This window comes from Pongo abelii, chromosome 9 (genome assembly GCF_028885655.2).
Source record: "Pongo abelii isolate AG06213 chromosome 9, NHGRI_mPonAbe1-v2.0_pri, whole genome shotgun sequence".
NCBI lineage: Eukaryota > Metazoa > Chordata > Mammalia > Primates > Hominidae > Pongo > Pongo abelii.
Genome location: NC_071994.2, coordinates 127,587,644 through 127,613,192, shown reverse-complemented (window position 1 = coordinate 127,613,192; position 25,549 = coordinate 127,587,644). Strand labels below are relative to the sequence as shown.

Sequence of the window (25,549 nt, the reverse complement as noted above, 5' to 3'; positions counted from 1 at the left end):
CCTACTTTCAGAGGTGAGCTGTGCCACCACATTACTGAGCATGTGAGACGTGCTATGGCGTAATCTGGATATTTGCTTCCACTACGGAGCTCTGAATTCAGCTTTCTGGGGACCACTGAGTCAGTTACTGATTATCACTGTGCCTTCCAGCTTTCTGATTTTTTTTTCCTGCTGTCTTTCAACTGTGTTCTTGTCCCAGTGAGTTAATGAAACATGCTTATTCTTCTGCCTTTTAATGCCTTCATTAACATTTTAGTGGGCTTTCAGAAAGTAGCAGTGGTTAAAATGGATGAGTTCAACTGTATTTCTCTAACCCAAAGTCCTCTGGCTAAGTTTCTAAGGTGATGTCTGTGAGCACACAAAGCCTGCACAATTCTGTCTATTGGCAAAAACACTCCTCTCCTGAGCTGATATACCTTTGCTTAGATAAAGGATCCTTGAGATCTAAACTCCACAAGTAAGTTATCTGATTATTTTGGAACTTTTACTTATTCATTTCATCAAATAAACATCTGTAGAGGATTTAAGTATCAAGATTCTCTGAACACAAAAAGAGATAAGATACAGATCTGCCCTTTGGTCTAATTGAAGAATCAACAGAAGAAACTGAGAATTGCACAACTAATGGGTAACTGGTGTTAACAATGCTAAGCTCTTTTATTAACTTACCTTTTAAAATCTCTACACAAGTATCTCTGTTTTACACAGGAATAAACCAAGGCTTAGTTTAAATGCTTTTGCCCAAGTCACAAAAACTAATGGCAGAGCTAGGATTCAAACACAGATCTTCCTTAATGTAAAATTTATTTCTGTAACAGAAATTTTTATGCTATACATAAAAATGGAAGTAAGCGCTGCCACAGAAATTTGTACAAGGTACAATAGTGCAATATATTAAGAGCCTTTTCATTCTAAGTGATTGCTTTTCAGTAATTACTTTCGGTAATTCAGATTTAACAAACCTGAGCCAAACCAGTTTAAACAAAAAAGTTCATTTAATGGGAAAGTCCAAGTAATGCAGGGCAGGCGAGCCCCCACATTGGGGCTTAACCTGGGAGAATTCTTGGCTTCGCTCAGAAAAGAATTCCAAGATGAGCCAGTGGTAATAGACAGCAGCTTCTATTGAAGTGGCAATGTATGGCAGCAGCAGAGGTACTGCTCCTCTCAGAGGCAGTGTGCACTGTGCAGCAGCTCAGAGGTTGTTCTGCAGTCCTATTTATACCTACTTTTAATTGCATGCAAATTAAGACACAAGTTATTCAGAAATTTCTAGAAAAGGGGTGGTGACATTGAGTGTTGCCATGGTAATGGTAAATTTTCATGACACTGGTGGACATGTCTTATGGGGAGGTGCCTTCGGTGCCTCTTTCCTGCTTCAGCCAGTCTTCAATCTCTATGAAGGGCAGCTCCCTAAAATAGTAGGTGGAGTCGAGTCCTGCCTCCTAGGGACACATTTTGCTTCAGAGTTGCCTGGATCCAAGGGGTCACAGGGATTGTGCCTCATTTTCAATTTTTCTGATGTGCTTGGTTCTATGTGGCTTTTTCTGAGACAGATTTCTCCACCTATAGACAATAAGACCCCATTGTGCTCCTTATGAACATGTGTCTCCACCTTTATTACTCTCAGCCATGGGAAGAGCCACTTACAAGAAAACTTTCAGAAAAATAGGACAGCAGAGAATGTTCTCAATTTAGCAAAAGCAACTTATTAAAAAACTACATCTTACATCATAGTTAATGGTTGAAGACTAAGTACTTTCCCCAAAAGACTGGAAACAAACTAAGATTATTCTCTCTCCTCTATGTTTGGTGAAGAGCCTAGCTTGTTGAAGTATGACAGAAAAATGAAATAAAATGCCGACGTATTGAAAAGGAAGAAGACAAATAAGCACTGTTCACCAAAAATAATTGCTTATGTAGAAAATTCTTTTAAAAATTACAGAACAAAAATACTAGAGCTAAAAAACGAATCTAGGTCTCAAGATACAAGGTCATTAAACATAAATCAATTGTGTTTCTATGTAATAGCCACAAAAATTTGGAAAGTTACATTAATGCATCATTTATAATAGCACCCCAAACTAACTTAGGAATAAATTTAATGAAAGACGTGCAAATGTCTAAATTGAAAACTTTAAAACCTTGCTCTGAGAAAGAAAAAATAATATAAATAAATGCAAGATACATGATATTCATGGAATGGAAGATACAATGTTATTAACATGTCCATTTATTAGATCTATAGATTTAATGCAATTCCAGTACACATATTGTATCAATATGTTCAAAATTCTCAGAAAAATTAAGTTTTAAACTGGAAGTTTAAATTAAGTTTTAAACTGGAAGTTTAAATTAAGTTTTAAACTGGAAGTTTAAATTAAGTTTTAAACTGGAAGTTTAAATTAAGTTTTAAACTGGAAGTTTAAATTAAGTTTTAAACTGGAAGTTTAAATTAAGTTTTAAACTGGAAGTTTAAATTAAGTTTTAAACTGGAAGTTTAAATTAACTTTTAAACTGGAAGTTTAAATTAACTTTTAAACTGGAAGTTTAAATTAACTTTTAAACTGGAAGTTAAACCCTACCACTGCCAATCAAAGAAGAAGGCAAAAAAAGAGGCAATTTCAGACAGGCAATTTCTATAAAATTTGTATTCCATGTACATTTTCTCTGGAAATTAATAGAAAAATTTTCAATCAAAATGAGGAAGAAAACTATTACAGTTGAGAGGAATGTAAGGAGAATTGAAAATTAAATGTAATGGGGTAACCTGGATGACCTGGCACAGAAAAATGACATTAGGTGAACACTGAGGCTATATAAATACAGACTTTAGTTAATGATAATGTAACAACACTGGTTTATTAATTGTAACAAGTGTACCATACTAAGGTAAGATTTAATATTAGGGGACCTGAGAGTGGGGTATATGAGAATTCTCTGTACTACGTTCTCAATTTTTCTATAAATCTAAAACTATTCTAAAAAATGAAGTTCACTTTAAAAATGGAGAGAGAAATGAAGAAACAGGAAAACATAGAATCTAGAAAACAGGTTACCTAACACAGGTATGAGGTGAAGAGAATTCCCAGAAAGATGGCGACAAGAGATCTCAAAATGTTAGATTTTCAACAAAGCTAGAGGACATCCCATTAACGTTGTAGTAGATCACAAGTTTCTTAGGATGACATTTTTGAGAAGATGAAATTTTTGAAATACCCGCTAACATCATATGGCTACAACTGTATATGGTGAGAAAAGATATATACAAATGGAGTAGAAGTCATGAGGATAATTCAAGGAAATCATAGACTATCAAAGCAAATGAGAGCCCCCAAAAACAGTTGCTTCATGGAAAATGAAAAAGGAATAAAATAAAAATGATTCTGGTATCTGATCTATTATCTGTAAATAGTGTTTAAAATTGTGTTAATAATGCAACTACTGAATATTTATCTAACCAAATTTATAATTATAAGCCATATTGCAAGGATAAGATTGTGTGTGTGTGTGGTGAGAAGGAGGTTACAGAGAACAAATTATTTTATTCCATAAGAACCCACATTAGAAAATCAAGTGTAATCCAATCAGGAGGTGAAGAGAGACTTATGAAAGCAATGTATCAGAGAGGAAAGACCAGAGCAAAATTTCAAAGAAATAGCTTCTCTGGGACATGGAGACTGGATGAAAAAGATGAGTGAGGAGCAGATGCTTAAATTTAGTAACCTGGGTGGTCATGAAAATAATTTAGACAATAATGAACAGAGAAGGAGTGGTTCTGGAAATCATAAGAAAATGCTGACTGTAGTTTGGGACACTTTGAACTTGGGGAACATAAATACACATAAAATGAAAGTGTTCAGGGAGCAGGCAGGGAAAAGGTTCACGTTTTATATATATAGGTGAATATGAATGAGGAGAAGGAGAACAAACACTTACCAGACTCTTTCCATATTCCAGGCAGTGTTCTAATACTTTCCATGTACTAAATCATTTAACCCCCACGGCAATCAATTACTATTCTCATTTTACAGAGAAGGAAACAAGGGTCAAAGAAGTTACATAACATCTAAAAATCTCACAGTTAGGAAGTGCAGAAATAGTCTAGATTTAAATTGAGGCAGTCTGACTTAGCTACAAAGTAGCTACAAATACTTAGCTACTTTGCTACAAATACCTTTATAGAGGAGAAATCCACAATCACATATGGTGTCAAAGCTATAATCTACGATTTTACTAACACAATCCAAAGGTATGTAGGAAAGTAGAAATGGCAAGTGACTGTATCCCTGGACTTTCCTTTCGTAGCACTGTGCATAGACTCCAGGGGAAAATGAAGGAAGTGACAAAGGGAGCATTCACTCTTCTGCATTGGAGATTGGATTTCCTGACATGAAATTATAAACTAAGTAAGAACGCTGAGTACGGAAGGATCCAAGGGTAGGTCTGTGACACAGAATGTGCACACAGGCTCAGTAATATAAACCTTTAAGAGGCTCATCCAACTTTAGAGGAAATTGCAATGGAAAGAATCATTCTCTGGGCTTTGAATCACTTTCTCCAGAGCTGTAGGGCATGAAACAAATTTCCATTCAAGCCAGTTAGGCTTCAAAAGTTGTTTTACTGCTTGCTTGTGAAGACGGCCTTCTGGGCAAGTTTTCAAATAGAAGTCATGGAAAATTCTCCAAAGAACTCTTATAGCTTGTCAGAGACTGAAGACTGTGCTGATGGCTCTTGCCTGCTGCATCATCAGATTTGCCCCCTTCAAGACAATGGGAAAGGAGGGCCCTCGAGGTCGAGCATTGGTAGGGTCTCTAGGAAAAACAACGACGAATGTCTAAATCATCTTTGTCTTGCCGATTTCCTTCCAAACCCATAAATCAAAGATTCTGGGGGAATACTCTGGAGACAGCCCTGGTTGGAGGGAGGAAGTGCTGAAACTGCAGAAGGTCTACATGCAGTTTTCTCTGGTTAGAGACCTACAAAAACTGACTTGGGGGAGGGACAGAAGAGGGAAGGACAATCTGGAATTTCAGGCCTTGGGAACCTCCTTAGGGAGTTTTCCTCCTTGGATGCCTTGCTGTATGTCTTTAGACAACCCTGAGCTGACAAACCAGCAGATCCAGCTCTCCCTCTAGGGACAAAGAGGGAGGATCTGTCATTAATGTTACTGTCTGCCCCTGTTCTTGTAGATCATACCATGAAATGAATGGCAGTGGAAAATAATTCTTCAGTGACTGAGTTTATCTTTGTGAGATTAACAAACTCCAGCTGCCCCAGTGTGTTATTCTTAATGTGGCCCCTGTAGGGAGAATTTGAACATAATTTTATGTCCCTAAATTCTCACCTTCATACCCCCACACACTTTTTCTTCTTCACTCTATCCTTCATTGATGTCTGCTATTCATTTGTCTGTACCACAAAAATTCCAATGGGCTTTATCTCAGAGAGGAACATCATCTCCTTTGTGGGATGGCCAACTCAGCTACATTTCTTTTGCATCTTTTTCAAAGAACCTAAAAGTGGGGTCATTGTGGGAATAATGTTCTCAGCCAAGATGCTTGTAGCCGAGAGATAATGGACTAGTCGTTGATGTGAAACTAGAAAAATGCACATGGCCTTAGAAAGGTCTGATTTTAGAATGGGATAAACAGGATCTGCTACAAAGAAACATTTAATCATATTCTTGTATTACAGTGATTATTTCCAGAGATAGTGAGGCTGTGGAGATTTGGGACAAGGCTCCTTAGTGAAGCAAGACACAATCTCTAGAATTGCACGTGTACTTTAAAAAGTCTGTTACATACTATGTTTTTATATTTGGAAACAGAAAAAAATAAGAGTTATTTATAACACAAATAATAGAAAATGGATCTTTACAAAATCTTCATGTTTTGTGGGTTACTCACAAGAAAAATTTTCTCTGTCCATTTGTACTTCTCAAATGGTTCAAGGAAAAATGCTCCTTAAAGGATATATCTGATTCTGGAGAATGAGCTTACCTATGTGTGCAATTTTTATCTTTGTCAGAAGATACTATTACCTTTTGAAAAAGTTGAAAACACTGCTTTGTAAGAACAGCTATAGAACACATTTATACCAGTTAAGATCTTTACTTACATCTGACTAAAAAAATTGCTATAAGAATGAAGCGTCATTTATATACATTTATTAGGTAAATTTACCTTATTGTAATGGATTTGTTTAAAACTCTTACTCTACCATGCAGAAATCTGAAGGCCTCATGTCTGCCTCTATCATTTTCTCTCCTACATCCATTAAGATGCCTGATTAAATAGCTTAAAATGGTTTGATCTAAGTTTTGCTCAAGAGCACATCTTTAAAAAACTTCACATTTTACGAAAGACAAAACAAAGATGTGCAGCATCCATGACTACATCCTTGGTACTTAACAAAAGTAAAATATGAGTCGCAGGTTTGGCATGCACCTTGCAGTCTGAATATGATATCCGCGTCACCAGCACCCCCTGGAGGATAAGTCAGCAAAATGCCTGGCTCTGCTGTCAATCAACAGACTTATTTTACAGGTCCACTCTTTTCTTTTCATCATCCTGGCAAAAAATTTCAATTTTTAAAATTAAAGTTATAATTTACATAAAACTGAATTGATTAAACATTCAAATGTAGGTTTAAAAAAGTAATATAATTCGAGATTTGAAGAACTATTTCAGAATATGAAGCATTTTTAAAACCAACTTCTGGATATTTGGAAGTATTGTATCTGCAAATTGGTGACTTTCTTGAAGATATGGGTACTGTCGTACATCTTTGTTATCCTTCTTTTGTACCGGCTGTATAAATACAATTTTAATTGGAAGAAAGTTTTATTCATGTAGAAGCCCTATAAGAATATATGTGAAAGGCACAGAGGCTACAGAACCTAAAAAGATGCTCTCAGGAGGGCAAGGGTGGAGAGTATCTGATGGTATGCTTTGCCTAGCTGCAAGAACAGTTGGCCACGTCAGGTACTCACTGTTCTATTTCACAGCCTGACCAAAGAGGCACTTCACCACCTGGACACCAGCTACAGCTGTCACATGGAGAGAAGGACAGAGACCATTGTGGATAAGAGGCCTATGGAGCTGCTGGTGAAGCTTATGTTTCGGGTGCCCAAGAAGCACAGTGCTCAGCCTTAGGTGCTGCCTTCTGTGGTGGTGGGAGACCAGGCCAGAAATCCTATAGCCACTGCTCCAGGCAGAAGCCCTAGATCAGGTACTTCGTCCAAGTATCCCAGATCAGATACTTCCCTCCATATATTCTCTTACAGCAGCTGATGGAGCCTTTTGGTGGCATCTAAGCTGGTTGCAATGTGGTTACTCTAACAATGCATACACTTTCTGCAAATTAGAGCTTCTTTGTTATTTTGTAATATTTGAAATAAAAAAGTGAAATTGATTCCAAACTGATTCAACATTAAATATGCCAATGAAAGGAAAAAAACTCTTATATTTTTAAAATCTGATTTCAATAGCAAAGTTTTAAATGGTGGTACAAATTATTGAAAACTCTTACCACTTTTCATATATAATTTCTCATTGATGATGATTGCTGTGTTTTGATTGTTTGTCCCCTCCCAAATGCATCTTGAAATTTAATTGCCATTGTAGCAGTATTAAGCGATGAGACCTGTAAGAGGCGATTAGGCCATGAGGATTCTCCCCTCATGAATTAATGCCTTTATAGCAAGAGTAGGTTCCCTACAAAAGGATGAGTTCAGCTCCAGTCTTTCTCTCTCTCTCTCTGTCTCTTTGCATTTCCCCTATGTGATAACACAGCAAGAAGGCTCTTGCAAGATGCCGACACCTCAGTCTTGGATTTCCCAACCTCCAGAATCCTTGGCCAAGAAAATTCTATATAAATTACCCAGTCTTACCTAGTCTTAGGTATTCTCTTATAGCAGGTCAATGTGAACTAAAACAGTGACTATAAAAGAAATTAGAGATACACTCATTAAAAATTCTGGAAAAAGCATTGCAAATAGCTATTTCTAGCACAAAGCCTGATGTAAAGAATTTATGTTCCAAAAGAAAGTACAAATTTTCATTAATAACTATGAATATATATATTTTCGGAATATTATCTTATAAAATTATAGAAATTTTAAAATTACGCTGGGTGTGATGGCTCACACCTGTAATCCCAGCATTTTGGGAGGCCAAGGTGGGAGGATTGTTTGAGCCCAGGAGTTCGAGACCAGCCTGTAAAACAGTGAGACCCTGTCTCTACAAAAATAAAAAAAGATTAGTTGGGTGTGGTAGCAGGCGCCTGTACTCTCAGCTACTCAGGAGGCTGAGGTGAGAGGATTGCTCGAGTCCAGGAGGCCAAGCCTTCTGTGAGCCAATATCGTGCCACTGTACTCCAGCCAGGGTGACAGAGTGAGATCTGGTCTCAAATATTTTTAAATCAATAAGTATAATAAAAAGAAAAAGAACAAAATGGTTGTTACCAGAGACTGGGGGTGAGGGGAATGAGATGTTGGCCAAAGGGTGCAAAGTTTTAGTTAGAAAGGAGGTATATGTTTTTGGAATCTATTGCACTGACTGGAGAGTATAGTTAATAATAATGCAATATATATTTCAAAATTGCTAAGGGAGTAGATTTTAAGTGTTTGCACTACAGAAAATCAGTATGTGAGTTGATTTAATTGATTTACAATTAAATTAGGTATGTTAATGATCTTAATTTAATAATTTCATGATGTATACATTTATCAAAACACCACACTGTATCCCATAAATACATACAATAATTACCAATAAAAAATAAAAAAATAAAAATTTATACATCTCTTTTAAGATGGATATTTTTGGCTGGGTATGCTGGCTCACTCCTGTAGCCCCACCACTTTCAGAGGCCAAGGCAGGTGGATTACTTGATCCCAGGAGTTCAAGACCAGCCTAGGCAATATGATGAAATCCTGTCTCTATAAAAAATACAAAAATTATCCAATGGTGGTGGCACGTGCCTGTAGTCCCAGCTACTTGGGAGGCTGAGGTGGGAAGATCTATTGAACCTGGGAGGTTGAGGCTGCAGTAAGCTGTGATTGCAGCAAAGTAGGACACAGTCTCAAAAAAAAAAAAGAGAGAATTCTGTATCCTGACTTAGGTGGTGGTTACATAAATATGTACATGGGATAGAATTGCATAGATTTACACACACATACATACGAGCATGTTAAACTACTGAATAAGGTCTGTAGTTTCATTAACATTATTGAACCTATGTCAATTTCCTGGTTTTGCTATTGTCCTATAGTCGTGGAAGATGTCACTATGTGAGGAAACTGGGTGAAGAGTTCAAGGGAACCTGTGTATGACTTTTGCCACTTCTTGTGATTCTAGTAATTTTAAAATAAAAAGGTAAAAAAATAGATGCCTTCTCACAAGCACAAATTCCTACCTACAGGGAAATTCTTAAAGTCACACTGTCTTGAAATGAGGGCCCATGAATAGTGATTTTTCTTATGGATTTGATTTTAACCTGAAAGGCAAAGACATGTTGAGTTAGAGCAACCCAAGGTAAATACATTTTTATGAAATAAAGGATAATTCTATGTTACACAAAATTTTTATTAAAAAATCTGAAATCAATTAAAAGTATCCTTTTTCTTTATGCCTATGAAGTATGCAAAAGTAAAAATGGATTATTTAAAAGATTATTTAAAAGGACTCACAATATTAAAAATGAGCATAACAATAAACTTCACTAAATTATACTTACATTCCTGTTAAAGCTAATATACTACCTAGGATTATAATTAGCAAAAATTCTGACAATCATTACATTTACATCTTTATACATGAGACCAGAGGCTCTTTCTCCTATGCCCTGTGGATTGTATAATCCCTGATGAGAAGTTTATATCTACTACAACAAATTAGCCTGTAAACACAGGCATACAATTTCTTCCCTGCAGAGTTTGTCATGGTAGGGGAGGTCCTGAGAGAGACTTACTGCGGGATATGTAACCAGGTCCAAAAGAATTATAAGCCTTGAGCAAATGCCATGTGCTCTATGACATGGTAGCTCTGATTTGAAGTGCGGTTTTCCAACAAACACTCTTGGCAAATTTATAAATAATAGTTTGATCTACACCACAAAATGATTCCCAGAACATTGAGAGTCTGAGATCTATGCTCAATGCTTTTGCCAGTCAAGGGAGAAGAAGATTCTTTGACTACATCTGATCAACATAGATACCTTCACAGCCATTTCTTCCTCCAGGGCAGTGGAGGTGAAACACATCAATGGTCAGCACTGAGTTCTCTGAGTGGAAGGAAGGTGAGTTAATCAAGTTTCTATTTCTCTCTCCTGGATGTTGTTGAAAAATGGGGAAAAGTATTCTATTCAATAGCAAGAAACTTAGTGGTATGGAGCTCTGACTCTCGGGCTTGCATTTTTCTCACAATGTTCTCTCTGTTGGCTTCATTCTCAGCCTGGTATCAAGATAGCAATAGCAGTTCCAAGTGACACATCCAGAACAGAGGAATGCCAGGAAAGGAGATCTGTCTCTTTATTAAAAATATATTGACATGTGCTATACATATAGAAGAGTTTAAGGGTCACAAAAATACCAGTTTGGTAAAATTTTACAAACTTAACAACTAATATAAATGTACCCAAATTAATTATGTTTCTCTCATGCGCTCTTACAAAGACCTGTGAAAGCACATTCAGCTTCCTTTCTTCATCCTCTGTCCAGCTAGGATGGAATAGAGGAGAATGTGTAGAAACACTTATGTAATTTGTATGTGGTGAATCATAAGGCTTTGACTACTAACGTCTTCTGTTATCACCTGGTGACTTCATGGATCCTTATAGTAAGGTATCTAGAAACCCTATAGGAGACCCCTGTCTAGGAAACAGAATATCAGTATGGTCTCTGCCCTGAAGGAATCCTCCCTTACCTGGTGGTCATCACAAGGAAACTGAAGTGTCTAGTAGAATAATGGAAACAAGTAGAAACTAGGAAGTGGCCAGGCTCGGTGGCTCACGCCTGTAATCCCAGCACTTTGGGAGGCTGAGGCAGGTGGATCATCTGAGGTCAGGAGTTCGAGACCAGCCTGACCAATATGATGAAACCCTGTCTCTACTAAAAATACAAAAATTAGCTGGGGTGGTGGCATGCGCCTGTAATCCTAGCTACTTGGGAGGCTGGACAGGAGAATCTCTTGAACCCAGGAGGCAGAGATTGCAGTGAGCCGAGATCCCACCATTGCACTTCAGCCAAGGCAACAAGAGTGAAACTCCGTCTTAAAAAAAAAAAAAAAAAGGAAACTAGGAAGTGAAGGGCCAGATGGAAGCAAGGGAGATGAGACACATCCACATAACCCAAGCTCAACAGCAGGTAGGCCTGTGCCTCAGCTACTCCACCTCTCTGTCTTCTAGTAAGAAAAGGAGCAATTGTTTGTCACATTCAGTCTGTGCAGACAAAAGACAGTGACTGAAATGTTGAGGAGTGGATGTGACAGTACATTCAGTACAGTCAGACCCCATGAAACAAAGAGGAACTCACCCAAATTCCTACAGCCTGAGTTGCCTCCTCGTGAATGAGAGTTTGTAAGAAGAAAGCTGTGTTTGCTATTAATGGAATTTTCTTTGGTCCTCCAGATTTTTGAAGAGAAAAAATGGTGTCTCCAAACAACTCCTTAGTGACTGAGTTTATTCTTGCTGGATTAACAGATCATCCAGAGTTCCGGCAACCCCTCTTTCTCCTGTTTCTAGTGATCTACATTGTCACCATGGTAGGCAATCTTGGCTTGATCACTCTTATCAGTCAAAATTCTCACCTCCACACACCAATGTACTATTTCCTCTTCAATCTCTCCTTCATTGATCTCTGTTACTCGTCTGTTTTCACTCCCAAAATGCTAATGAACTTTGTATCAAAAAAGAATATTATCTCCTATGTTGGGTGCATGACTCAGCTGTTTTTCTTTCTCTTTTTTGTCATCTCTGAATGCTACATGTTGACCTCAATGGCCTATGATCGCTATGTGGCCATCTGTAATCCATTGCTGTATAAGGTCACCATGTCCCATCAGGTCTGTTCCATGCTCACTTTTGCTGCTTATATAATGGGATTGGCTGGAGCCACGGCCCACACCGGGTGCATGCTTAGACTCACCTTCTGCAGTGCTAATATCATCAACCATTACTTGTGTGACATACTCCCCCTCCTCCAGCTTTCCTGCACCAGCACCTATGTCAACGAGGTGGTTGTTCTCATTGTTGTTGGTTTTAACATCACGGTACCCAGTTTTATCATCCTCATTTCTTATGTTTTCATTGTCACTAGCATTCTTCATATCAAATCCACTCAAGGAAGATCAAAAGCCTTCAGTACTTGTAGCTCTCATGTCATTGCTCTGTCTCTGTTTTTTGGGTCAGCGGCATTCATGTATCTTAAATATTCTTCTGGATCTGTGGAGCAGGGAAAAGTTTCTTCTGTTTTCTACACTAATGTAGTGCCCATGCTCAATCCCCTCATCTACAGTTTGAGGAACAAGGATCTCAAAGTTGCACTGAGGAAAGCTCTGATTAAAATTCAGAGAAGAAATATATTCTAATTAGAAGCAGTAATGATGTAAAACAATTGAAGGACTTCAAATTTTTATTAATGTTTTTCATGAAGAGATCTTGTTGCTTCTACAGATGGTGTTAAATGTGATTTAATAAACTTGTCTTATCATTTCTCTTATGAGATCACTTGTCTTTTTTTTGTTTTTGCATCTCTGGCACTTCTCGCAATATTACTAAAGAGGTCATGGCATATTTGTAAAGGGAACATATGCACTGATATTTTTCTTTATTATTTTCTACCTTTCCTCTCTCCTGGGCTATTCTTAATTGGACAAATGTGGTAAATTTCATGAATTATAAAAATGTCAAAGTCACGGCTTTCTCACCTAAACACAGAAGTGCCAAATATGATAGAAGCATTCTTATTTTTATCAACATTGTTACAGACATAGGCAGCTGGATTTGATGAAATATATCCATTACAAATGGCAGGTAATTTAAAGCAGATTCAGTTCCCCTTGATCTTGTCCTTTTGTTCTATGTTTTCACCATTTTTCCTTTTATTATTCTGACTTTTCTTGTTCCCTTTGAGAATGGCAAAATTTGTACCACATGCCGTTTGCTTTTGAGAACCTCTATTTTTCCAGTCCATTTGATATAGCAGAGAATATGTGTATCTCCACCTTTTATCGCCAAAGGCAGCATTAACAGAGGATGATTAGAGAAATAATACATGTGCACCTCAGGATTCCAATAAGGGGGAATATAGTTTACATTATAAAACTTCATTTATTACTGTCTAAAACAGCACTGAAAATTTTGAAAAAAAGCATGTAGTTCCTACTGTAAATGTTATTTTTTACTCCTTATAGGTAAATACTGCACATTAAGTTAGTAGAAATATTTTATACAACATTTTCCTTATCCAATGTGGTTTATCATAAGGAGTGTATATTAATGTTAATAAACTATATTTATACAAATATCCTGTGAGCCTACTTAAACTTTATCTCACCAATAAGACATGAAACACATTTTATATAAAGGTTGTCACCCAGATAGGAGTGCAGTGGTTCGATCATAGCTTACTGCAGCCTCCAACTCCCGGGCTCAAGTAATTCTTCCACTTCAGCCTATAGTTTAAGCTTTTTTGTGTGTGTATGGTTTTGGTCCATTTTTAGATTAAGTTTTGTGTATAGCATGAGGTAGAGGACTTCTTCAGCCTCCTGTGTAGCTGGGAGTACATGCACACACCATCATGCCTCCCTAAGTTTTAAATATTTGAAGAAAAAAATTTAACTCCTGGCCTCAAACAATCTTCCTGCTTCATCCTCCCAAAGCACTAGGATTACAGGTGTGAGCCACTGTGCCTGGTTGAATTGGAGTACCTTGCTTCTTACACCAATAATAAATGTATTATTTTAATTAATAATTAACAACATATAAAAATAATGACAATTATAAATCTGAACAGCTTTGGGGTTTAATTTATATTTTTGGAGGTGGAGTGTGGTAGCCTCAGAGAACTGCTCAGCTCCCCATGAAGAGACCCATCAGCGGGGTGCATAGCTGACTGAAAGTCTATAGCTGCACTTCTTTGGATCCACCATGGTGTTTAGGCAGAGTCCATTCTTACTCTGAGATGCCCTCTGCCAATGACTCAGCAGGGTGGGTGGGACTTAAAGAGAGCTGGCAATTTCCATCTAACATATGTCTTTTCTGATAGGAAATTTTGCTTAGAGACTTCCTATCCTCCTGACCAAGACTTTTTAGAACTGCTCTATGGTCTGAGATTTTCCTACCCGATCTTTCAATTTTTTTCTCCTTTCACTTTGACTTTCATCCTGGTCTGAGGCCTTCATCGCTGACTCTTGCTCCCTCCAGTTTTATCCTTAATAGGCTTTTATAACAAAATATGTGTTGCAAGTCTTATCATTTCTTGACATCTCCTACTTAAGGGACCCTAAATGACAAAGAAAACTTACATTAGCTGATTTTAAAAATTAGTATAAGGCTGTGACAATCAAGGCAAATTGGTTTTGTTATAAAGTCAGGTGTCCATGGGATAGAATAGAGACTCACACCTGTAATCCCAGCACTTTGGGAGGCCAAGGTGGGTGGATAATCTCAGGTCAGGAGTTCAAGACCAGCCTGGCCAACATGGTAAAACCCTGTCTCCACTAAAAATACAAAAATTAGGTGGGTGTGGTGGCACACACCTGTAATACCAGCTACGTGGGAGGCTGAGGCAGGAGGATCACTTGAATCTGGGAGGTGGACGTGGCAGGGAGGTGAGATCACAACACTGCACTCCAGCCTGGGTGACAAAGTGAGACTCTGTCTAAAAAATAAAAAAAATAAAAAAAAACGAAATTGAATCTCCATGATGGCATGTACTGAGAAGAGATTTACAAAAAAAAAAAAAAAAAAAAAGGGTAAGAATATATAAAGAAATAAGAAAAAATATATGGAATTATAGGAAAAAAAGAAAAACAATTATAGTACTTGACGAATTTTTTGTGAATAGTGTTTAAAAATAGGCTTAATAATGTAACACAGGAATATTGTTACAACCGAATTTATAATTATAATCCTATTGGTAGGAATTGGTACTGGGGTCCAGGAAGAGGAGGTGTATGTGTGTTTTCAGTGGTGGTGACAGACCTGAAAGGTCCAAATTCTCACCTTTAAGGAGTCTAAGTTAGAAAACCATTAGAGTAATCCAAATTTGAGATGAAGAGGGACTGTGAAAGCTGTAGAATTGAAAGAAAGTCCAGATCATTCAAAGAGGTGTATTCTCTGGGACTTGGAGACTGGAAGAGATACTAATGGAGAAGGAGGTGCTTAAGTTTAGTTTGTGGATTATATGCCCAGAAGGTGGTAAAAATAATTTATAAAATGATGACCTGAGAAGGAGCAGCCCTGGGAAGCCTAAGAAAACACTGAACTCAATTTGGAGCACTTTGAACTTCAGACACATAAATAGACATAAAGTAGAACTTTCCGAAAAACAGTTATGGCAGAAGTCCAGGCTATACAGACAGAGCAGCGATTCTCAAATATGGGCAATGTTGCTCCCCAGGTGATGTCTGACAATGGAGAATATTTTGATTTAATGATTGGTGTGTCTGTGTGGTAGGGGGAATATCACTGGCATCTAATGGGTAAGGTCAGGGATGCTGTGCTGTGAGTCCTGTGCTGCACAGGACAGCCCCACAACCAAAACTTATCCAAAATGTAAAAAGTACCAAGATCAATGAATCCTGATTTTTATATATATGGATGAGTAACAGGGGCAGGGGTGCCAACACCTATCAGGTTCTTATTATGTGTCAGGCACATTTCTAACACTTTATGTGAATTAACTCATGTAATTCCCACAAAACGCTATGAGATAGCTTTTTAAAATTAGCCTTAGTTTGTAGATATGCATGGGTTATATAGATACAAATATACATATACAAGGGGCAGAGAAGTTCTATCACTTGTCTGAGGTCTCAGAGAAAGTTAAGAATCCTGGATGTAAACTCAGCCTGACTTGAGGGCTTGCTCCCATTCCCTCAACCATTTTGCTACATCTCTATTGAGGTGGAATCCACAAGCATGTATAGTGTTAAGGGTATGATCTAATATTTTACTAACACAACCCCGGGGTCTTGTAGGAAGGTAGCAGAAATGGCAAGTGACTGTGCCCTGGACATTTCCCCTGTAGAATTGTGCATAGACTCCAGGGAATGATTACAAAGGGAGGAGCTCGCCCTTCTGCAGTGGGGATTAGGACTTCTTGATGTCAAATTATGAACTGAGTGGAACACTGAGTCCCAAAGGAGCCGAATGCTGGATCTGTGACACAGGTTGTAAACACAGGCTTGGTAATATCTACCCTTGAGGGGCTCATTAAACTTGGGAGGAAATCATAAAACAGATAATAAATTTTTGTGCTTCTAATCAACTTTCCCAGAACTATGCAACATGAAATAGATTTTTATTTGACTCATCTGACTTTAGGAGGCTCCTGTAAGGTGGTTGTTTTCCTGCATGCAGAGGAGAGAAACTTCTGGGAAAATTCTCAAATAGATATTATGGCATATTCCCTAGAATACCTCTTTTAGCATGTCGAAGATGGAGGTCTGTGCTGTTGGCAATTACTTCCTTCATCATCAGCAACTTTGACCCTCTCAGGACAGTGGGGAGGAAGGACCCTAAAGGTCCTGCAGCAGTTAGTCCTCCAAGGATAGAAAGGTAAGCATTGAATCACTTTTGTCTTGACAATGTCCGTTCAAACTCAAAACTATATAAATCAAAGATTCTGGGGGAATACCATCAATTCATTGCTTTTTCCAGCTTTAATCCTTAGAGAAGTTTGAGGAGAAGGAAGGGAATATGTGCAGACACATTGGGAGGTCTACCAGCATTCTCACGGACAGACATGCAACATGATGAGGGAGAAGGGCAGGAAAAGGGAATTCTCAGGTATCATTATAGAAAGTATTAAGCCTTGGATGCCTTGCTATGTGTCTTCAGATATCCTGGGGTTTGTAAACCAGTAGATTCAGCTCTCCCTCTGGAGATAAAGAGTGAGGGTCCATTATTAATGTTTTCTACACCTGTTCCTACAGATCACACCCAGCAAGTGAATGGCTGTGGAAAATGACTCTTCAGTGACAGAGTTTATTCTTTTGGGATTAACAGATCAGCCTGAGCTCCAATTGCCCCTGTTTTTCCTGTTCTTGGTGAACTATATGACCACCATGGTGGGCAACTTGAGTTTAATTAATCTAATTTGCCTGAATTCACACCTTCACACTCCCATGTATTTTTTCCTTTTCAATCTGTCCTTCATTGACCTCTGTTATTCATTTGTCTTTACCCCCAAAATGCTGATGAGCTTTATTTCAGAGAGGAACATCATCTCCTTTCCAGGATGCATAACTCAGCTCTTTTTCTTCTGCTTTTTTGTCCACTCTGAGTGCTATGTGCTGACAGCCACGGCCTATGATCGCTATGTGGCCATCTGCAAACCCCTTCTGTACATCGTCACCATGTCCCCTCAGATCTGTTCTCTGCTGATGCTTGGTTCATATGTGATGGGGTTTGCTGGGGCCATGGTCCACACAGAGTGCATGATGAAGCTCATCTTTTGTGGCTCCAACATCATCAACCATTACATGTGTGACATCTTCCCACTGCTCCAGCTCTCCTGCAGCAGCACCTATGCCAATGAGCTGGTGATGTCGGTTATTGTAGGCACAGCTGTTATAGTATCAAGCCTCATTATCTTAATCTCTTATGCTTTGATTCTTTTCAACATCCTTCACATGTCCTCAGCCGAGGGTTGGTTCAAAGCCATCGGTACCTGTGGCTCCCACATAATAACTGTTGGCCTATTCTATGGATTTGGGCTGATCACTCATGTTAAGTTATCATCTGATTGGTCTATGGGTCAGGGGAAGTTTCTCTCAGTGTTTTACACGAATGTGGTACCCATGCTGAACCCCTCATTTATAGCCTCAGGAACAAGGATGTCAAACTTGCTCTAAAGAAAACCCTAAAGAAAATTACAAACTGAGTAGAGCCAATGATGCTGCCTTAGCCCCTTCTCCAATTGCTGAGTCTTCCTCTCCTCTTCCTGCTCCTCCTCATCTGCTTCCTCCTAATCTTTTTTTCCTTCTCTCCATCTTTCTTTCTAAAGTCATGTTGGCAAGGTTTCTGCCTTTCTTCCCTCACTATGCAATGTAACTGTGTGGGTCTATCCTTGGACAGAAGAGTCGTCCTCAGTCCCAAGGTGGCCCAAGCCTGAGCTTTGTTCCCCATACTGAGGCAGGAGAACAGCAGAGGAAGTCGAGGGTGAAGGGGACCTGTTGGTTGTAGGTTAGCTTGAGCAATAGCAAAAGCAAAACCTGCAAGACAGCAGCAATAGAACATATGAAATAAGGGCGTAAGCAGCAAGTAGATAAGGGAGTAAGCAGTGAGTTGGAACATGCAATGAAAGGGAAGTAAGTAGGAGGGACTTGTAGTAGCAATTTGGTCATGAGAAGTAAAAATAAAGATGAGCAATTTGGTCAGAATAGATAAAGTAAGGTTAAGGAAGGATGAGCAATTAGCTTATGAGAAATAAAGTGAGGTTAAGGCACAATGAGGGAAAGGCAAGGATGTGCAATTCATTTACGGGAGAGAAGGTGAGGTTAAGCAAGTAAGGAAAAAAACATGTAAAAGGCCATGAAATGTAACAAACCAGGGCTGATACCACTCGCGGGTCAGCCTGATCCATTGCGGATCATACCGTGCTTAATGAACCTTTTGCTGCTTTGCTATTTGCGTGTGTGTCATGTCCAATTCTTTGTTCATGGCACCAAGAACCTGGGACTTCACAACATTAGCCAGTAACAATACCAGGTGGAGATGCTGAGTTGATATACTTTCCTATCTAAGGATAACACTACCTACTATTTTTTCTTATGTGTCTCCCTCATCGAAGGTACGCCAGAGAGTTGGATGCTGTCTGACAAATTCATTTCTTTCTTGCCTTCTCTGAAACAATTACATAGAGCCCTTTCTTGTTTCATTAGTTTTATTATTTATAACCACATTAAAAGAGAGAAGGGATGACAACAATTGTGGACAAGGTAAAGTTGTAAAAATCTCCAGAATTTTTCAGGGTTCTTTTAAGAGTGGTTCTTTTTTAAAAAATTAATTAATTAATTAATTAATTTATTATTATTATACATTAGGTTTTAGGGTACATGTGCACAATGTGCAGGTTAGTTACATATGTATACATGTGCCATGCTGGTGCGCTGCACCCACTAACTCATCATCTAGCATTAGGTCTTATTCTGGATTTCTGGCCTCACATCTGTAATGGAACTGCACACCTTATTGGACCAAGGTTCTGTTCTTACAGATGTTTACAGACGGACTAGGTTCACAACTCTATCCACCTTTCTCAAATCCTACCAATAATGACAATACATTGGTCAACTTATATTTTGTTGTAATAGAATTGACATTGTTACCACCTTGTTCATGTCCACAATGTCTGTGGATTGTGATTGTGATTAAAAGTTTTACAATGATATTCTTGGCAAAAGAATAAAGTGCTATGTATAATGAGTGTCAAGATTTTCTGTCTACCTAGCTGTGTAACAGGGGTTCTTATTTGGAAAAAGAGATCCAATACTTCTTTTAAAAAGCAAACAAAATTATATGGCACAAATTTGCCTGATTGAGATTTATTCTTTTAATATGTAAATTTGACTTTTTTTTCTCTGAGAATCAAAAATGGAATCTGAAGCCCATGCTGTGTGCTGCATTTTTAACAAATCACTTTACATTTAGATCTTCTTATCCTGTTCTCCAGATGAAGAAATGATATGTGACTTGCTCAAGGTCACACAGCTAATGACACAGAGCCTGATTTTCGAAACCATTGTTCATCCCACGAATAAATTGAAAAAAAAAAGAAGTCTGGGAAGAAAGAGGGCTTCTGGGGAGTTATTTCAGAATGAGCTGGAAGAGGGGGTTGTATGGGAATGATGGTGCCCTCAGTCAAAATGCCTGTAGCACAGATATGCTCTTCAAGGCTTCGATCCACAACTAGAAAAATGAACTTGCCCCTGCAAAGGTTTGATTTTAAGGTAGGGTAAACAGGGTGAGCTCCAAAGACATGTTTCATCCAGATCTTTTAATAATAGTGATAATTTCCTAAATGGTGAGGCTGAGGAGTTTGGGTCAAGCCTTCCTGATAAGGCATGTCACTATTTCCATAGTAGTGTATGTACTGTACAGGCCTATTAGATATTATGCCTTCATTTAGAAACAAAAATAGCTACTCATGACAAAAAGAATAGAAAATCAGGCTCTACACAGAAGTTAAACTGTCTATTTCCTATTATTGATAGTGGCAGGAGACAGAAATGCCTAGGCAGATAGGGGCAGGTCCCCAGTGAAACCCTACCTTCAAGCCAAAGACAGTTTAAAGCTTGAAAGCCAAGCTACAAGTGAAATCCATGGACTGGATTGAGAACCTGTCTTTCTGTCTGGTGCACTTTCCTCTGATTGATCCCCACACTTCACCTATTTTACATTTACCTACCCTTTCCCAATTGATTTTCTACACCGTCTTCTGCCCACCTTTGAATGGTGTCTTTGCTTTAATCTTTTTTGCGTACTTACAAACCAATCAGCATGCACTCCCCATTCTGAGTCCATAAGAATCCCTGGATCCAGCCACACTGGGAGAGAAACCACCAGAATGCAGTGGTGGGGGGCCACCTCCCCACATCCCCTCTCGGCTGACAGCTGTTCTCTCACTCAATAAAATTCTTCTCTGCCCATCCTCACCCTTTGAATTGTCAGTGTAACCTCGTTCTTCTTGGACACGGGACAAGAGCTCAGGAATTGCTGAATGTGGGTACAATCTATAAGACAGGCAGGCTGAGTGGGTGAGGTGCCTCTAGCAGCAGGACATGGGCTGAGCAAGGCCCTGGCAGGGGGTAGGGGGTGTCACAGGCCATGGAAGTCCCCAGTTGGCAAAGTGGCTGAGAAAAATCCTGCATCATTACTACTGTGAATGAACTTAGGGCAAGACGCCCCTCAAAGGATATATCATAGGTAGGGGACATGATTAATTATCATTGTAATTTTTATGTTTATACAAAGATACCATAATTTTTGAAAAGTTCTAAAACATTTTGTGAGAATAGCCTTAGAAGATGATATTGCTGGCTAAGTACTTTACCTCTATGTGATTAAAATTATTGGTGTTAGAGTGAAGAGTGAAGTTTTTATATTCATTATGATATTTATCTTACTTATTTAATTTTGTTTAAAACTTTTATTCCTGAAGCAGAGTCTGAATGTCTGTATTTGCTTTTACCTTTCTTGTGCCTACATTCATTATAGTGCCTGGTTAAAGAGAAACCTTAAAACTGTTTGGTTTGGATTTTGCTCTAAAGCACATATTTTAGAAGTTCATGTTTTAATGACATAGAAAAAGGTGTATAAAATTCATGTCTATAACCACCCAGTACTTAACAAAAAAGTAAAATGTGAATTGCAGTCATAGAATATACACTGTGATCTGAGTACTGTATTGTAGTCAGCAGCACTCCTTCATGGAAAATGAATCAGCAACTAGCTTGACTTAGTTCTGTGAAGTCAACAGGCTTATTTTATACGTTGAATTTCTTGTGTTGAGCTGGCAAATGTAATTGATTTCACTTTTTAATTAAAACCACTTCTAATAATATTTATAACTAAAGTTTAAATTAAAGCCTATTATCTTTTAAAATTAATGTAATGAGGCCAGGCGCGGTGGCTCACGCCTGTAATCCCAGCACTTTGGGAGGCCGAAGTGGGAGGATCACCTGAGGTCAGGAGTTCAAGACCAGCCTGATTGACATGGAGAAACCCCGTCTCTACTAAAAATACAAAATTAGCCGAGGGTGGTGGTGCATGCCTGTAATCCCAGCTACTCAGGAGGCTGAGGCAGGAGAATCACTTGAACCTGGGAGGCAGAGGTTGTGGTGAGTTCAGACGGCTCCATTGCACTCCAGCCTGGGCAACAAGAGCGAAACTCCATCTCAAAAAAAAAAAAAAAATTAATGTAATGAGAAAATTAGATATAAAATAACTTTCAAATGTGTAAGCTTATTTTAAAATTATTGAATGTTTATAAGTTTTGTATGTGTAATTTGGTAAAGATATAGCTATTGTCAAATACTTCTTTCTTATTTGTTGTATCATAGTTTCTCCATGCACACAATTCAAACTGGAAAAACATACTAACATATGTTAAAGACACACAAAATCTTTCTTTTTCACATAAAAGCTTAATTATATTAATTATATATATTTTAAACACATATTACGTTGCATTAACTTAAAATGGCAATATCCCAAGGTTTAACTTTCAAGAAAAACGTTGAGTTAGAAATTATATTTTGAGGTTCATGAAATGGTGCCTATTTACCAACCAAGTTCATTTCATCACCCGAAGGAATTGAAATGTTATCAGATCCTGGATTTGACATAGCACCAAGGTTGACTTATTAATGAAAAGGTTTTGAGGTACTTCTTTCCAAACATCTCATTCTTTCTCCTTTATGAAAATAGACTGGGACAGAACTTTCTAACTACTGCATAGCAGATAGATAGAATGGCAAAAGGGGTTCGAGGTTAAGGTACTGAGCCTAGGATAGTCAGGTTGGGAATTTCAGATTGGTTGCTTTGGCAGATTTAGCTTGGGAAGGGCTCCTGGGTGGTCAAGAGTAAAGAAGTCTGATGTGACGGCACACCATGGCTTTGGCAGGAGCAAGAGCAGTGAGACAAGATAGCACTCATTGCTCCACTTTAAAATCCCAACCAAAGAGATGCTTTGCCCCTGGATACCAGCTACAGCTGTCACCTGCAGAGGGGGACACAGCTTATTGTAAACAAGAGGCCCAGGGGTTTGCTGAAGGGGTTTTCAGGTGCCCAAGAAGTATAGAGCCCAGCCTTAAGTGCTGCTGTCTGTGGTCTGGTCTCTCTGTTCCCAGATCAGATACTTCTGCCCATTTCCAGCTGATGTATTCTGTTAGTATCGTCTGTTAGCATGACTGGTCTAAAAATGCACAAGTTTTCTGCAAATTAGGGTATCTTTGTTATTTGGAAATATTAAGTAAAAAAGTGAAGTTGGTTCCAAACTGATTCAAAATAAAATTTGTCAATGAAAGAAAAGACCATTTGCATTATTTGAATGGGATTTCAATTTTAAATATTTGGCTGATTTTTTCAAAACAATTTTAAATTCTGTTACTTTTACATTCAAATTTGTTGTTGGTGGTGATTGCAAATATTTATTAGTTATAATTACTAAGAATTCTCATACAGTAATTACAAGTAGTTTATTCACAAAACCTGATAGAAAAAAATTACTTTCCAGGAGCAAGCACAAATTTTTATTGATTATTATGAAGATATTTTATTTGAAAATGTTATCTAATAAAAATAAAATAATCACAATTCTGATTTTAAGTGTATTTTGGGTTTTAAATAATTTACATTAATATGGTACATACTGAAAAGACTCTGTTTCCTTATTTTGTCGACAAATTTATCATATGCATTGAAAATTTCACAAAATATTCATTTATAATTTAATGAATAATGAAAACAGTCAATGTAATCACTACCGAGTTCATAAAGTATTGCCAGACATTTTTATTAAGTATTTTTCACTGCATTTTTCCCCAAGTGGTTGTTTAGATCTCAAACACCTAATCCAACAATATGAGATAGTTAAGTTGTTAAATAGTTTAGTCCAATTTAGGGCTAGTGGACTGGGTGCACTCACTACATAGTTCAACTTTTTTTTTTTTTTTTGAGACGGAGTCTCGCTCTGTCCCCTAAGCTGAGGCGCGATCTCGGCTCACTGCAAGCTCCGCCTCCTGGGTTCACGCCATTCTCCTTCCTCAGCCTCCCGAGTAGCTGGGACTACAGGCGCCCGCCACTACGCCCAGCTAATTTTTTTGTGTTTTTTTAGTTGAGACAGGGTTTCACTGTGTTAGCCAGGATGGTCTCGATCTCCTGACCTCGTGATCCGCCCGCCTTGGCCTCCCAAAGTGCTGGAATTACAAGCTTGAGCCACCGCACCCGGCCATAGTTCAACTTTTGATGATAGCCGAAGAAATATTTGTATATTTAGCATTAAGAAAGTGAGGTGCTATATATTTCAGTTTGTGAGTTTTTGTAAGTCTCTTTCCATTACATATTTGGTAGACTTCAACATTATACAGAATCATGTAAATAATGTACACAGGAGAGAAAATACCTAGAGGAGATTAGATAGCTACATATATTGTCACAGGTATTTCCCTCAGAATTTTCCTGTGCCTCTTTGATTCACCTCCTTTTAATTCCTATACTTGAACCATTACACTTGTCCATTCAAAATATGTTAATAACCTTTTTTTTTTTTTTTTGGTCTGTCCGGGACCTTGCTTTTGTCATTAATTTTCACTGTATAACAGATCCATGCTGGACTTTTCAAAAATAAGCTGTTGGAGAAATAATAAAAAATAAAGATAAATATATACAATCTAAAATAAGTTTCCAGAGCTGAGGAGTTTTCTCCAGCTTCTGTTGGGCTTATAGTTTTGCAAGCACTTAGAAAGATTCTTTTCTTTCCAGATTTTCTCAATGCACATTATTGTTTCTCTATGTAAGCTGGATCCATCTTATTTGCTTAAAATTAATGCATTAGTCTTCTTAGCTTGTCTATTTATTGAAAAACTCACAATTATCTCTCTTTTTTAAATGTTTCCTCTTCCTAAGTTGCCTCCATCACCGACTTCTTATTTCTAATGTTCTGACTCAGGGAAATCTCTAGTTAACCCCTGATTTTGAAGGATAGTCATACTGGCTATCCTTGAATTTTAGTGAGGTGGGCCTTTACAACTTTGGTAATTACGCTCAGCAAATCTGAGGCATTTTGTGATAATGCTTTTCAGCTGTTCACCCTTGCCAGACAGAGGATAGAAACCTTGGGCTTGAACTTTCAATGGCTCACTCATAAGCAGGAAACATGGTTAGAATGGAACATATATAGAGGGAACACAGCCAAGAAAAGGATTTAGAAAAACCAGGCTTTGGTTACATCATCTGAACTGTTGGGTCAGGCTTCATGGGAATCCAAAGAAATATTTAAACTTTTAATTTAAATCATGCAAAAACTTTATTTCATTGTTAAAGATACTTTTTCCCCCAAATGCCAATTGACTGGTCTTATAACCATGGGATGTACACCAATGTGAACGTATTCCTTATAGTATGCAGCATTATTCAACTTAAACTTACAAAATCTCTTTTTGCTGAAAATGAAGGAAAAAGCATTCTTATTCACAAATTAAGAAATTCAAATAAGCAAATTCAAATTATTAGCCATAAAATGTGAATTGCAATTTTATAGCTATACCAACATTTGATACTTTAATACAAGGCTTATCAATGAGTAGTCGGTCTTTATACT

The 25,549-nt window shown here is 38.0% G+C and overlaps 2 protein-coding genes across 2 annotated transcripts; both read left to right on the top strand.

Moving 5' to 3' along the window:
* Positions 1-405: 405 nt before the first annotated feature.
* LOC100447616 (olfactory receptor 8B2) lies at positions 406-13,453 on the top strand. The gene is made up of 3 exons (XM_002822629.5): positions 406-457; positions 10,172-10,299; positions 11,629-13,453. The coding sequence occupies exon 3, from the start codon at positions 11,646-11,648 to the stop codon at positions 12,585-12,587; it is 942 nt and encodes a 313-aa protein (XP_002822675.1). The 5' UTR covers positions 406-457; positions 10,172-10,299; positions 11,629-11,645; the 3' UTR covers positions 12,588-13,453.
* Positions 13,454-17,177: 3,724 nt separating this feature from the next.
* Positions 17,178-18,080, top strand: LOC100452756 (olfactory receptor 143-like). Its single transcript, XM_024255786.1, has one exon. The coding sequence runs from the start codon at positions 17,178-17,180 to the stop codon at positions 18,078-18,080; it is 903 nt and encodes a 300-aa protein (XP_024111554.1).
* Positions 18,081-25,549: the final 7,469 nt, after the last annotated feature.